The sequence below is a fragment of the Sinocyclocheilus rhinocerous genome, unplaced genomic scaffold (assembly GCF_001515625.1).
Source record: "Sinocyclocheilus rhinocerous isolate Xijiao unplaced genomic scaffold, SAMN03320098_v1.1 scaffold134, whole genome shotgun sequence".
In the NCBI taxonomy this organism is placed as follows: Eukaryota; Metazoa; Chordata; class Actinopteri; order Cypriniformes; family Cyprinidae; genus Sinocyclocheilus; species Sinocyclocheilus rhinocerous.
This window is the reverse complement of record NW_015631070.1, coordinates 420,434-435,019: the sequence shown is the minus strand read 5'-3', so window position 1 is coordinate 435,019 and position 14,586 is coordinate 420,434. Positions and strand designations below refer to the sequence as shown.

General features: G+C 38.5%; 1 protein-coding gene across 3 annotated transcripts in view; it reads left to right on the top strand.

Annotated features, from left to right (window-relative positions):
* The first annotated feature begins 295 nt into the window (after positions 1–295).
* LOC107741499 (nuclear pore complex protein Nup214-like) overlaps positions 296–14,586 on the top strand; it is a 51,557-nt gene continuing 37,266 nt past the window's right edge. For 2 of the 3 annotated variants that reach the window (XM_016554253.1, XM_016554251.1), the window contains exons 1-16: positions 296–496; positions 3,332–3,527; positions 3,609–3,760; positions 5,376–5,574; positions 5,724–5,794; positions 6,152–6,215; positions 6,996–7,099; positions 7,204–7,310; positions 7,411–7,477; positions 8,474–8,600; positions 9,190–9,348; positions 10,174–10,615; positions 10,695–10,828; positions 13,670–13,761; positions 13,862–13,942; positions 14,030–14,179. In XM_016554253.1, coding sequence (XP_016409739.1) covers positions 440–496; positions 3,332–3,527; positions 3,609–3,760; positions 5,376–5,574; positions 5,724–5,794; positions 6,152–6,215; positions 6,996–7,099; positions 7,204–7,310; positions 7,411–7,477; positions 8,474–8,600; positions 9,190–9,348; positions 10,174–10,615; positions 10,695–10,828; positions 13,670–13,761; positions 13,862–13,942; positions 14,030–14,179 — 2,202 coding nt within the window. In that variant the 5' untranslated portion in view covers positions 296–439. The remainder of the gene's footprint in view (positions 497–3,331; positions 3,528–3,608; positions 3,761–5,375; positions 5,575–5,723; positions 5,795–6,151; positions 6,216–6,995; positions 7,100–7,203; positions 7,311–7,410; positions 7,478–8,473; positions 8,601–9,189; positions 9,349–10,173; positions 10,616–10,694; positions 10,829–13,669; positions 13,762–13,861; positions 13,943–14,029; positions 14,180–14,586) is intronic. The other variant, XM_016554252.1, reaches the window with a different exon arrangement.

Genomic DNA, 14,586 nt, shown 5'->3' with positions numbered 1-14,586 from the left:
AGAAGTAGCCAACATTAAAGTCACTTTATTAGGCTATTAAAGAACAAGTTTTTCTTTGCCAGAGGACAGTAGTTTAATGTTCAAATGTGCGCCTCACGTAGACCTTCTAAGAGCCACTTACACAATTGTATCATGCATTAAATCGGAAGATATCTCAAATACTAGGCTATCAACGTGAATAGTCGGTGTTGCCTTCATGAGCGCTGCTGCTGTACTGCGTTTGGCCGTTAGAGGTCGCTACCGTGTGACGAGATTGTGATGTCATGCTTCCGCGTCAAAACACGCGTCATTTCCTGCTAAAGTTCAACGCGGGTTCTTGCTAGCACGCAGAGAGTTTGAGATGACCAGGATAAATTCATTAGTTCGCCAATAATAACTTTATTAGCTACACATTCACTTGTTATTGTACTTGACGGCGCTCGAGTGAAGCTTTGCAAAGATGGGAGACGATCCGGACTCTATTCCAGAGAGAGAGATGAAGGTGAGACACCGACTGGTATGACTTCTTCTTCTCCTTATTATTATTATTATTATTATTATTATTATTAGAGTAAAGGCGTCCTGTGGCAGGTAAAGGTGATGTATGTTTATGGCGGTATGAGTTCATGTGGCTTGTGCCTGTGTTTAGTTTCTTATTCTTATGAATTGGTGTAGTTTCACTTTTGTAAAATAGTTCTAGTCCGCATTAAATGATTAAATATGCAGGTATTTTAGAGCTGTTTAGCACACGAACTAATAACATAAACACATGCTGGAGGTTATTAAGTGTCATATATGTCTGTTAATTACTTAAAACGAGTCTCAGCTTGACAGCATAATGGAGCTAAATATAGTTTCCCATCAGATTCTCCAAACATTATTTGTTCATATTTGTCTCCGTTTTGGGGTGTTTGGGATTTTAAACAAGTCAGATCAGCACAGGCTTCTTTTAGATTTAATGTCACTCTTGCTGTGAAATGAATGTGAAAGCTGTGTTTTTTTTGTTTTGTTTTTTACACAAACCTGAACCTGAATCAATTTTCTGTATTTTCAGTACCATAAAACCAAAGATTTTATTTGTATTACATGTTGTGCTTATGACGTCACTGTCATCCGTACAATTGTATTTGTGTTATTGACGTCTTCTTAAGGTCCACAAAAAACCTAAAAAGGTCTTAAAGGGGTCATATGATGCGATTTCAATTTTTCCTTTCTCGTTGGAGTGTTACAAGCTCTTGGTGCATAAAGAAGATCTGTAAAGTTGCAAACACTAAAGTCTCAAAACCAAAGAGATATTCTTTATAAAAGTTAAGAGTTAACCACGCCTTCCTAAAACGGCTCGTTCTAACACGCCCCCACATGTCTACGTCTAGAATCAGTGTTATAATTTTTTTTTAAAGGGGTCATATGATGCGATTTTATTTTTTCCTTTCTCTTTGGAGTGTTACAAGCTCTTGGTGCATAAAGAAGATCTGTAAATTTGCAAAGACTAAAGTCTCAAATCCAAAGAGATATTCTTTATAAAAGTTAAGAGTCAGCCACACCCCCCTAAAACGGCTCGTTCGAACACGCCCCCACATATCTATGTCACTATGTGGGAAGATTTGCATAACGCCGCCCAAATGTTCACGCAAAGAAAGAAGGCGTAACTTTTATTCTCGCTGTAGTATTGTTGTTGCCGCCATGTCGTGAAGACGCTGTGTGCTTCGTTGTGAAAGCGAAGCTACTTTGTTTGGTCTTCCAAAAGAGGATGATATCTGCTTCGTCATGCCTAGAGCTGATCTGTGCTGGTCGCTGAGGGAATACATCAACTTAGTGCTGTGGATGGCCGGATCGGCTTTCACCGTTTTCACCGCTCCTTTGCCGGGACCGCCGTTCTCGACCCCGCCGCCTCAGCTCACTCTTGCCCGGCTTCAGCTCAGGCTAAGCCGGGGCTTTCGCTCATGCTAGGCCGCTGTGTGCTTCGTTGTGAAAGCGAAACTACTTTGTTTGGTCTTCCAAAAGAGGACGATATCCGCTTCGTCATGCCTAGAGCTGATCTGTGCTGGTCGCTGAGGGAATACAACAACTTTCACCGTGGACAAAGCGGAGTTCAGCCTGCCTCAGCTCACTCTATAACGGCCTCAGCGCACGCTAAGCCGGGGCTTCCCCTCACGCTAGGCCGCTGTGTTTTTCGTTGCCACTGATGATTCAAACGCGAGTTTTGGGCAGTAGAGTAGCACTTGTTGTTTGTCATTTCTCCGATCATAAATGCAGACAGAGTTTTATGTTTACGCGGCGCGATGCAACGCGTAAAAAGACAGTATAAGTCATTATAATCAGTAATTATGTCCCCACTGGATGCAACAAATGCCTCGTTTGTAATGGGTATTAATGTTTATGTCTCGTCGCTCCGGCCGGACACGGTATCAACAGTATGTGAGGGGCGTAACATTTCCGTCTCACGCTTGAGGTATTCGGCCAATCACAACGCATTGGATAGCTGGCCAATCACAGCACACCTCGCTTTTTCAGACCGATGAGCTTTGTAAAAATCGACGCGTTTCAAAAAGGCGGGGCATAGAGGAGAAACAATAATGTACAGTATGTGGAAAATGTGTTTTTTGAACTTTAAACCGCATAAACACATTTCATTACACCAAATACACAAAATAATGTTCTTTTTAGCAGCATCATATGACCCCTTTAAATCAGAGCAGAAAGTCTGGCATTAAATGTTACATACACTCCAAAAATTTATATCTTCCTCAGTATTTTTGACTTGTCTTCTAATTCAAATATCTTTCAATGGGGAATAAAAACCTGTTTTCCCTTTGAATTAAAGTGACAGTTCACCCAAAAATGAAAATTTGTTAATTTACTAAATGTTAATATACTCACCCTCAGGCCATCCAAGAAGTAGGAAAGTTATTTTTTTATTTTTATTTTTTTTTCAGTAGAACATTAAAGAAGATTTTTAGCTGAAATCGTGGTCCTTGGTGATTCATATAATGCAAATCAATGGCTACCGCCACTTTGAGAGTCAAAGCAGCATGTCAGGCAACACAAAATGAATACCCATGGCTCCTGACGATATATTGAGGTCTTGAAGTGAAACTATCGCTCTGTGCAAGAAACATTATTTACGGCAGTATTACCTGTAATCCAGAGCCTCTGGCAAATGGTCTTTCTTTTGAACCAGACATTCACACCATAGTTACATATTGTGTTCCATTCAATTTGCTCCTTTAATTTTCTTTACTTTATTTATTTAAAAAGGCCTTAAATGTACCTTCATAAACCTGCAGAAAGCCTGTTATTGCACAGCAGTAATAGGCACTGACATGTAGATGTGCACTTCTGTGCTCCTCAGGACTTTCAGTTCCGTCAGATGAAGAAGATCCGTGTGTTCGAGTCGTCTGCGGATCTTCCTAAGGAGCGCTCCAGTCTCCTCGCCATCTCCAACAAATATGGCCTGACTTTCGTTGGCAAAGACGAGACGCTGAAAGTGTTCTGGACGAGAGATGTGATTGCAGCCGGCCGTCTGGAGGGAAACCCCAATGACACAGGTATGAACGCTCATGTGAACGCTACTCCGTTCTGCTGTGACTGAGCTCAGACTCACGTGTGTCTCATGTGTGTCTCATCAGTGGAGTGCTCCTGCGCTGTCATGGTGACCGTCGGTGTGGCGATGCATCACATGGCTCTGAGCAGCGATGAGCTCACGCTGTCTGTGTGCGGGATGGGGGACACCGCTGAGCTCACGCTGGACTTCTACGACGTCCGCACTTTCCTCAACAAGGTCATTCAACTCTCCTAAAACTACTTCAAATCTGATTTAATTTGTTTCCTCTTCAAGCAGCTCCTCATGTTTAGTTTGTTTTAGATCTTGAAGTCTACATGCATATCTGCAGCAGAAGCAGTGGAATGATGTGGCGTACTTTAGTTCATAATAAAGTCAAGTCACATTTATTTCTAAAGCAGCTTCAAAGAAATAAACACAAAAATAACAGAAGCAATGATGCAGACTTAAAGCTATTATACTTAATTTTGGACCAAAAGATTTTATATTCTTTTTTTTTTTCCAACAGGATGGTATGAGACTTTGGTTAAAAAAAATTGTAGACATGATTTAAAAAGGTTAAATTATTTTAAAACAAATAGTGTAGTGTGATCTTCACAATCAAAAGTGACCGCCATGGGAAATGAATGGGAAATATGAAAATTCAGAGCAATTTTCTGGGATACAGTCTACAAATCAGTTATGATGAAGTCTTTGGTAATGTCCCATTTTGGTGTCCACATCAAATAAAATTTACAAGAGTGATTTTATACACGCAGAAAGCATATTAAATGCAAGTAAAGTGTCTACTTTCATTATTAAAATAAGTTCATTATTTGTTGACATAAGTTGACATTTGTGTTCTAATATTTTTATTAATTTATATAGAAATAAATTATGCTTAATTTAGAGGTGATTTTTGTTTAGTTCAGTCAAATACAGAATATTTAAAGAATAAATATTATTGAAACTAGTGCTGTCAAATGATTAATCGCGATTAATCGCATCCAAAATCAAAGTTTTTGTTTACATAATATATGTATGTGTACTGTGTTTATTTATTATGTTTATATAAATACACACGCATACAGTATATATTTGGAAAATATTTACATTTATATAATTATATTTTATATTATAGTGAAAAAATAAGCCCAAAACAGGTTAGTTAATTTGAGTTTTCCCTCTTTTCCTCGCTTTCCTTCTCTTTTAAATAGCTTGTAAAAGCACTGTGCGCATTTTACTTTCACTTTCAAATTAGCAGCAATTTGCTGTCGATTCAATTCAAGCAACAACAAAATACAACGCCAAACTCATAGAACTTTTATGAACAAAACAGATAAAAAATAAACCATGCTATACGCCTAATATAAAATAACAAATTACTTGGGCTACACAAAGTTTAAATAAGTAGGTATACAAAAATGAAAATCAGCAAACACTGTGCAACCAAATTCAAATAAATAAGAAACATAGAACGTTTATTAGCTAAACGAATAAGCAAGCTTGGAGGCACGGCATATACACCTTGATGTAAAATAAAATAAATAAAATACTAGAGCTGTCAAACGATTAATGGCGATGAATTGCATCCCAAAAAAAATGTGTTTACATAATATATGTATGTGTGTTGTTGCAAGTGTGTTTGTATATATATATATATATATATATATATATATATATATATATACATAATAAATATTCACAGTACACATACATATATTATGTAAACAAAAACTTTGATTTGGGATGCGATTAATCATTTGACAGCACTAATTGAAACAATGTATAGTATGTTCATGGATCAAGAATGAGAAGAATACCAAAGTGTTAATGTGTGTGTTTGCTCCAGCAGGACAGACAGGAGAAGCGTCCCTTCACCTCTTTCAAACCCGCGGCTGCTGTAGACACGCTGGTCCAGGATCTGAAGTGGAGTCCAGTGGACGCGTCCCGTCTGGCCGTGTGTCTGTCTGATGGCAGTATGATGGTGCTGGATGTTCAGGACTCTGTCAGTGTGGTCGCTCAGCTTCCTGCCTCTGAGGGAATCACCTGCGGTCAGTGTTTACTGTGTGCTGTCTTTATTCTCACAGTGCTAATCTTGAATAAAGTCATCAGTTTCCAGATGTCTCCACCACTGGTTTTTCAGTGTCTTTGGCCTTATTTTTAAACATGTTGATTCGTTCCTCTCTCTCTCTCATTGTAGTTTGCTGGAGTCCCAAAGGGAAGCAGGTGTCTGCTGGAAAAGAGGACGCCACAGTGGTTCAGTTCACTCCTGTACGTCTGTACATGACAGTTTATGACGGACAGATCCTCAGATCTTCACTTTACCAAGCATGATAACTATTTCCACACCATAACTGCTTCAATACTAACACACAATATTGTTCTGTTCATTATAAACATGCTGCAGTTTTGTTGTCTGCCACTTTAAATGCTCAAGCTCTTTAAAGCAGGATGGATTAATGTTTTTATCATTCATCGTTCTGAAAATGATTCCACTGGTATTGTTCCTCTGTGTTGTTATTGTTACAGTTGTGGTGTGGACTTGGTACTCTCATAGAGTTAGAGTGACTATTAAAACTTTATAGTTTAGTCCAGTGTGTAATGTCATGCTGTGTGTTTGTGTCTCAGACCTTACAGGCCAAGAAAGTGATCCCCTGTCCCAGCTTCTACAGTCAGGATCACCCCGTCAAAGGTACAACGGCTCAGATTTACTGTGTTCTTACTGTGACTGTGTTCATGTATAAATGTGATGTCAGTGCTAATCTACCTCACTGATGCTTTCATGTCATGCTGTATGATTTATATTTACGAGATGAGTGTCACCACAACTTTAAGCTCAGACTTTGGCTTCTGATTTGGTATTGATCATAATGAGACTGTACTTTCATTATGGCCAATCAACAATCTAATTGCAATCTAAAATGTGTTTTGCTGCAGGTTCGTGTTTGTAGTACTGCACATTTTGGCGAATTGTTGCTGTTGTTATTATTATTAAAATATATTAAACAGTGAATATTATACTGTACTGTATATATATTCTACTATATTATATTAAGTACAACAGTAAAATTATATTATGGCTAATTTCTTTATTTTCATAGATTAAACCTTCAAGCTTTTTTGACTTGCGGCACATATTTATTAATTCACATCTTTTATGATTTAATAATCGCACTGAGCTATATTGTGATTTTGGTTTTATTTCAACTAATCGTGCAGCCCTATCCCATCATTCTCTGTGATGGTGTGAGAATTGAAAAATACTTAGGTAAACATCCATTACACAAACCATTTGCTCACTTTATAACATAATCTTGATAACAGTATAAGTGGACCTCAGTACAAAATAAAGAAAATGGCAGTTCATGACCCCTTTAATCATGCCTTCCACTCTCATAAGTAAGCATGTGAGCACTGGAGTCTGTGCTTATATGTGTGTGTGTGTGTGTGTGTGTGTGTTCGTTCTCCGCAGTGCTGGATGTTTTGTGGTTAAGCACGTATAACTTTGCGGTGGCATATGCAGCGGCTGATGGTTCTCTGGAGACGCCTCCGGAGCTGGTGGTCGTGTCATTGCCCGTGAGTTATTCTAATGAATGATACATTGTAAAACTTTTCAGACATGACTACTAACAATGTGTCAACTATGTGTGTGTGTGTGTGTGTGTGTGTGTGTGTGTCAGAAAAAGGACGAAAAGAGAGATGAGCACTACCTGAACTTCAACGACCTTGTGTATGGCACTTGCACCGAGAGGCAGCATCACTACTACCTGTGCCATATCGAGGACTGGTGAGACTCGTCTGCATGTCCTGTGCTCTGCATGAGCTTTGTTAGTCCAGTGAGGACATCAGTTGTCATAAATCAAATGAAACTGATTTCTCTTGTGTAGGGATTTGGTTTTGGCTTCATCAGCCGCTGCCATTGAAGTCAGCATCATCGCGAAACAAGAGGACAAGGTAAACACATCAGAAACATGGGTTTTTAGGTAGGTGTGGCTAACTCTTAACTTTTATAAAGAATATCTCTTTGGATTTGAGACTTTAGTCTTTGCAACTTTACAGATCTTCTTTATGCACCAAGAGCTTGTAACACTCTAAAGAGAAAGGAAAAAATGAAATCGCATCATATGACCCCTTTAACTAAACCTAAAATCATTAAAAAAAACACTTGATAATTAAAAGGATAGTTCACCAAAAAAGGAAAATTATCATTGTTTGTTAACCCTCAAGTTGTTCCAAACCTGTATGAGTTTCTTTCAGCTGCTAAACACAAAAGAAGATATTTTGAAGAATGTTGGGAGTCAGTCAGTTGACAGTAGCCATTGACTTCTGTAGAATGGACAAAAGGAAGTTATAGCTATGGAAATTAATGGGGACCAGAAACTATTTGGTTGCCAGCATTCTTCAAAATATCATCTTCTGTGTTCAGCAGCTGAAAGAAACTTGTACAGGTTTGGAACAACATTATGACCATTAAAATAAAAATAAAAAGTTAAACAGATTTTATTTCCGCTAGGTATCAAGGCAACAATTTTCTTTTTCTATTTCCTTTTTTTAAGTTTAAGTTAAAGTAATAGAATAACAGAACTAAAGAATAAGTATATAGGCATTTTTAAAAAACGATAAAAATGACAAATACATAAAAATACTAAAACGTAAAATGAAAACGAAGTATAAAAATAAAAGCTGTTTATATAGCTAAACTATACTAGTATCTCAGTAATAGGAAAATAAGTGTTAGTGTCGGCACTGATAGCCTTGCACTGTTGCACTACAGGCGTCACAAGTTCGAGTCCCAACTCGAGGACCTTTCCCAATCCTGCCCCCATCTCTCTCCCACTTCGCTTCCTGTCAGTTTTGATCTTTCCTATCGTAATAAAGTCGAAAATGCCAAAAAAGAAATCCTAAAAATTAAGTGTTAGTCACAGTGGTCTGATGTGATGTTGTGTGCAGGTGAACTGGGAGCTGTGGCTGCTGGAAGATGCCAGTCGTGCGGAGCTTCCCGTCACAGAGAACAGCGAGGACACACTTCCTGTCGGCATGGCCATCGATTACACCAGCCAAGAAGACATACACCTGTGTAAGAGCTAATAAACTTCTAATGTCTGTTTAAACTGTGATATGACATTTCTTTTCCTAAGAAAATGTTTCCTATTGCTGCTGCTGACACATCCATACACAAAGAACAAAGACTCTACTGCTAATGGAAATAGCTACTTTCAAGGGCGTTTGCACTTGTTCATGCTTTACAAGAACCAACTAACATTACAAGTATTTATGTCTTAAATTAGTTCATTCAAACGTTCAAATGCTGAAACATTCATTGTCAAATTCTCAAGCTTTTATTCGGCTGAATATTGGTGAAATGCTGAAAAGTCCCAGCACAAAATTGTTGGAAATCATGTGAATGTAAATAAAGTGAACTTAGCAAAAATTGTATTCCCAAGTGCACAATAAACTTACAACGCCTGCAGAGGTGGAGTTTGTGAAAAGCATTATTTTCTGTGCACTGAGCCACTTCGAAATATTGCGGTTTCAGTTTTATTGTTTAATTGTTCATCCTCATTTGTTTATATTAAAGTTGCACTAATAAATCATTCTTAGCTTTTCATCCACTCATCCATTCATTTTGTAAACATGGTGTTGTCATGGTTTTCTTGCATCCTCAGCTGATGAGAAGAGGTTGCCTCCAGCGCCAACGCTGATGCTGCTGTCTACGGATGGAGTCCTGTGTCCTTTCTCTCTACTGAACCTCAACCCAGGGGTCAAGCAGCTGACCGTGGCTGCTGTCCCGCTGCCTGAGGAAGGAGAGAGAGCGCCTGCTGCCAGTAAGACCACAGCCATTGTTTAAGACCCCAGTAAACACACGGCATGTTTTGTTCTTCACAAAAAAGTTAGAGATACCTTTGCAGCAATATAAGCGCATTTGACCATGGCACTCACGTCTCTTGCAGCGTCACATGAAACAATCGGATCATTCTTTTCTCTTAACAATCATTCGCATAATGTCAACATATCTAATTCCAACGTTTGGTAATATTTCTGTTCAAAATGACAATTCCTGGATTTATAAAAAATCTAATTGTGGCAAAACATTACATTCAAATAAAATTGGAAAAATTGCCCAGGCCTACTTCAGTACAGCAAGCTGCTTTATACTATTGAACATGAAAAAACTGTGTCAGTATTACTTTCAATCAGAATTACACTTTCATTTCTACTATAAAAGCAGCTCTTCAGTGTGTTCATGTTTTTACTCGTGTCTGAACAGAACAAATGAACCAGAGAAGATTTCAACATCATCTGTTTTCTACCTATTACGTAATTGCCACAGACCAAGTTGTTAACCAAGGTGTTGAGAGTGACCAGTCAGAGTGACTTCACTGTAAAGTTTCAAATTTTTTTGGCTTTGTTTTGTTCAAAGTGACGTCACACCAGTTCATTTAATTCCGCTTGAAGTGTTTCGGGCCTTTACTGTGCCAGGCAAACCTACATGTGCTTTGAAGTCAGTTTAATTAATTTTTAATTCACTAGCACTTTAAATCTATTATTGATTAGCGCAGACAAATCATGATTTAGAAGTGATTTATGCAGCGTTTGCTGTCCAGCACCAGTCCAGTGACTTTGTTGTGCTCTAACACACTTTGTTTCAGAGTCGTTGTCCTCCTCTGTTGCTCCCGCCTCTGCAGCATCCTCCATCTTCCCATCTTTCCCAGCATCTTCTGGCACGGCCCTGCCTCCAGCCACCTTATCCTTCACAGCCCCGCCACCAGCAGCCACTGCTGCCACCTCCTTGGCTCCGCCCACCTCTGCATCCTCCACTGGTTTCTCCTTCTCTCTTCCTGCTCTGGGTTCTACCACCTCCTCAGGCTTCTCGCTGGGCTCCGCCACAGGAGGTTTCTCCTTCAGCGCTCCCAAACCCTCCTCCGATGCTCCTGCCTTCTCCTTTGCTTCCTCATTGGCTCCGAAGGAGGTCAGCAGTGCTCCGGCGGCCACTCCTCCTCAGCGTCCACCAGCCATGTCCCCCATCATCAGCGGCCCCAAAGCGCCGGCGGAGCCTGCAACGCCTGCCATCAGGATGAACCTCACTGACAGGTAAGCACGTGATCTCATATATTACATTAGATGGATAATACTGAAGGATCAGCTGAGAGTTTGCCGTGTTTTTCTTCAGGTTTCTGGGAGTGGACTCTCTGGGGTCAGTCACATCTGCTGCCCAACCATTTTCTTTGACCTCCACACCCAAACCGGCAGCAGCGGAGGTCAGCGGTCCAATGACAGCGGCACTCAAACCAGCTGCCCCTGCAGGTACAAGCTCACCTCATGCCCTTCACCCCTTTAGCTTATTCTTAGGGCCTCATTTACAAAACGCAAATCCTAAATTCCATTGTGTCCTACATCAGAAATAAAGAACAAATTGGCGTTTATAAAGGCAAAAACTGACATGAATACGTATGCGTGTGCCAGCTGAAGAGCATATACCAGTAATTAAGCATCAAACATTTGTTAAAATGTAACGATGTTTAAATGTCAAAAAGACATAGTATTATATGCTCAAATGAGCAACTACTTTGTAATAATTATCAGGGCTCTAGACTGCAACAGTTTTTTGAGAATGTGCGAGTTAAAATTTGATGTGGTCGCATTTGTACGAGTGCATTGTCTGCGCTGCTCCAAAGCGCGTGCGTTGCAGAGCCGTGGCACATTGTAGCAGGAGTCAGAATTCACTGATCACGTGAAGAGAGGCGCTTTCAGCGTGAGGGCTTCAGGTGTAGATCCTGGTTTATACTCACCGCATCAGCACAAGCACGAAGGTGTGTGCTGCGCGCGGCTAAAATGCCGTGAATACTGAGGAACTGATGGGAGACGGAGGATTTGGTTTTCAAGCTCAAGTAAAGTAAAAGGCTGCTTCTTAAACCAAAGGAGGTGAACATGTTGGTATTCTTGTGGAAAAAAAAGTCCTGTCACCGTCAGCCAGTTTAGTTTTACTTTTCTTTTGTTTACGTTTTGAAAAGCTTGTTATCTTTGCTGATTACCTCACGTTACGCTATGGAGGCTTTCTTTAATTTTTTGTTTATTTCCTCATTGTTTGCTAAGCATTCTGTAATTTATTAGTCATTATATAATACAGGATGTGGTGTATGCCATGCCTCATCTTTTTAGTTTTTGTTAATAAACGTTATGTAAGCTAGTTTGTCATTGTAGCCTACTGTTTTATTGTTGTGCTTTTTAATTAAGAATAACAATGAATCCAATGTTTTGTTTTAGTCTTAAAAAGTGAAAGGTGTATAGATATAACTTTTATATAAGCAAATATATAATATTATTATTATTTGTTGTGCTTTTTAATTAAGAATAACAATGAATCCAATGTTTTGTTTTAGTCTTAAAAAGTGAAAGGTGTATAGATATAACTTATATAAGCAAATATATAATATTATTATTATTATTATATAAGTAAAACAGACCATTATCTTTTCTTGTAAAACGTGACACTAAGATTGCGAATTCTAAATTCGAATTCGATAGTTGGAACATTTATAATGTTACGGAAAGATTTCTATTTCAAATAAATGCTCTACTTTTTAACTTTCCATTCATCTGTGAATCCAGAAAAATAAAATGTATCACTAAAAGCACAACTGTTTTCAACATTGATGATAAGCTGAAATGTTTCTTGAGCAGCAAATCAGCAGATAAGAACGATTTCTGAAGGATCATGTGACACTGAAGACTGGATGCTGAAGTTTTAGCTTTGATCATAGCAATAAGTTACATTTTAAAATATATTCACATAGAAACTTGCTTTTTAAAATATTTTACAATATTACGGTTTTTACTGTATTTTTGATTACATAAATGCAGCATTGGTGAGCAAAAGAGACTTCTTTCAAAAACGTTCAAAAATCGTAATTATCCCAAACTTTCGGCTGGTAGTGTATATTACGGAATTTTACACAATATATGCAATTAATAAATAAAGCAAATATATTATTCCAAACTTTTGAACATTGCCTCCACATGATGATATTTCTTCTGAACCACAAAAGGGTATTTGTAAACATTCTGTAGGTGATGCACGTTACTCATGTTTTAAAGATGAACATTTCGTAAATTGTTGTATGTTGACATTTAGGATCATTCTACACACATCTTTAGCCCCCTACAGTCATCAAAGATGCATTAAGGTGTGAAATCTTGTTGTGTCGTAGTGTTGTCTCGGGCCGCTCAGAGCAGTGCTTCTCCCTTTGTCATTGTAGCCTACTGTTTTATTGTTGTGCTTTTTAATTAAGAATAACAATGAATCCAATGTTTTGTTTTAGTCTTAAAAAGTGAAAGGTGTATAGATATAACTTATATAAGCAAATATATAATATTATTATTATTATTATATAAGTAAAACAGACCATTATCTTTTCTTGTAAAACGTGACACTAAGATTGCGAATTCGAAATTCGAATTCGATAGTTGGAACATTTATAATGTTACGGAAAGATTTCTATTTCAAATAAATGCTCTACTTTTTAACTTTCCATTCATCTGTGAATCCAGAAAAATAAAATGTATCACTAAAAGCACAACTGTTTTCAACATTGATGATAAGCTGAAATGTTTCTTGAGCAGCAAATCAGCAGATAAGAACGATTTCTGAAGGATCATGTGACACTGAAGACTGGATGCTGAAGTTTTAGCTTTGATCATAGCAATAAGTTACATTTTAAAATATATTCACATAGAAACTTGCTTTTTAAAATATTTTACAATATTACGGTTTTTAATTTATTTTTGATTACATAAATGCAGCATTGGTGAGCAAAAGAGACTTCTTTCAAAAACGTTCAAAAATCGTAATTATCCCAAACTTTCGGCTGGTAGTGTATATTATGGAATTTTACACAATATATAATTAATAAATAAAGCAAATATATTATTCCAAATTTTTGAACATTGCCTCCACATGATGATATTTCTTCTGAACCACAAAAAGGTATTTGTAAACATTCTGTAGGTGATGCACGTTACTCATGTTTTAAAGATGAACATTTCGTAAATTGTTGTATGTTGACATTTAGGATCATTCTACACACATCTTTAGCCCCCTACAGTCATCAAAGATGCATTAAGGTGTGAAATCTTGTTGTGTCGTAGTGTTGTCTCGGGCCGCTCAGAGCAGTGCTTCTCCAGCTCAGCCGAAACCAGCCGCCGTCGCTCCTCCTGCGTCCAGAGCTCCATCTGCACAGGTACTGCACAGAAGACCTGATGAACCAGCATCAGACACGTCCAGTCCCTTGAGTCCTGCACAGACTGATCTGAAGTGTGTTTGCTTGTGTTTTGTGGCAGGTCATGTCTGTGAAAGCACTGGAGAAAAACCTGCAGCAGAAGAAAGACTCGGACCCCGTCATGACTGGAATACTGGAGGAGGTAGAGTCCGATAATCACATGTTCACACAGTCATTTCTGATTACCTGTCATATTGATGTTGACTGAGCGTCTGCTGTGTTCTCTTAGATCGGACACTTTGAGAAGGAGCTGGACGATCTGAAGACTCGCTGCAGAAATGCTGATTTTAGGGTGGGCAGCACAGATGACATGAGAGACCTGAGGAAAGACTCTGAGAACTTGCACGCCTTCACACTGGAGATCAAAGACGCCACAGAGGTGTGACATGCACATTTAACCAGGCTGACTGCAGAAATCACCGTGTGCTACCTAGGGCTGATATGACATTTTTAAAGGTTTATTTTTTTTCTTCTTTTCAGGAATTTCAAAGAGAAAATGTTAAGTTTTGATATTAATTTAATGTTTGTTTTTGATAGTCCAGTGAAATAAGTGAGTTGCCTCATAAAGAAAACATCATAAAATTAGATGAGCACAAATCAAACAATGAGATTATTCATTGTGCAAAGACAGCCTCACATCATGAAACACCTGAGTTACGAACAGCTCAGATTCAGAGCAGGTAAAGCGGCTCTTCTCATTCACTTTCTAGATTGTCGTGGCCCACCATAGTCTAATCCAGTGGTTCTCAACCCGCATGCGGCCCGTCACGAATTCAAATGCGGCCC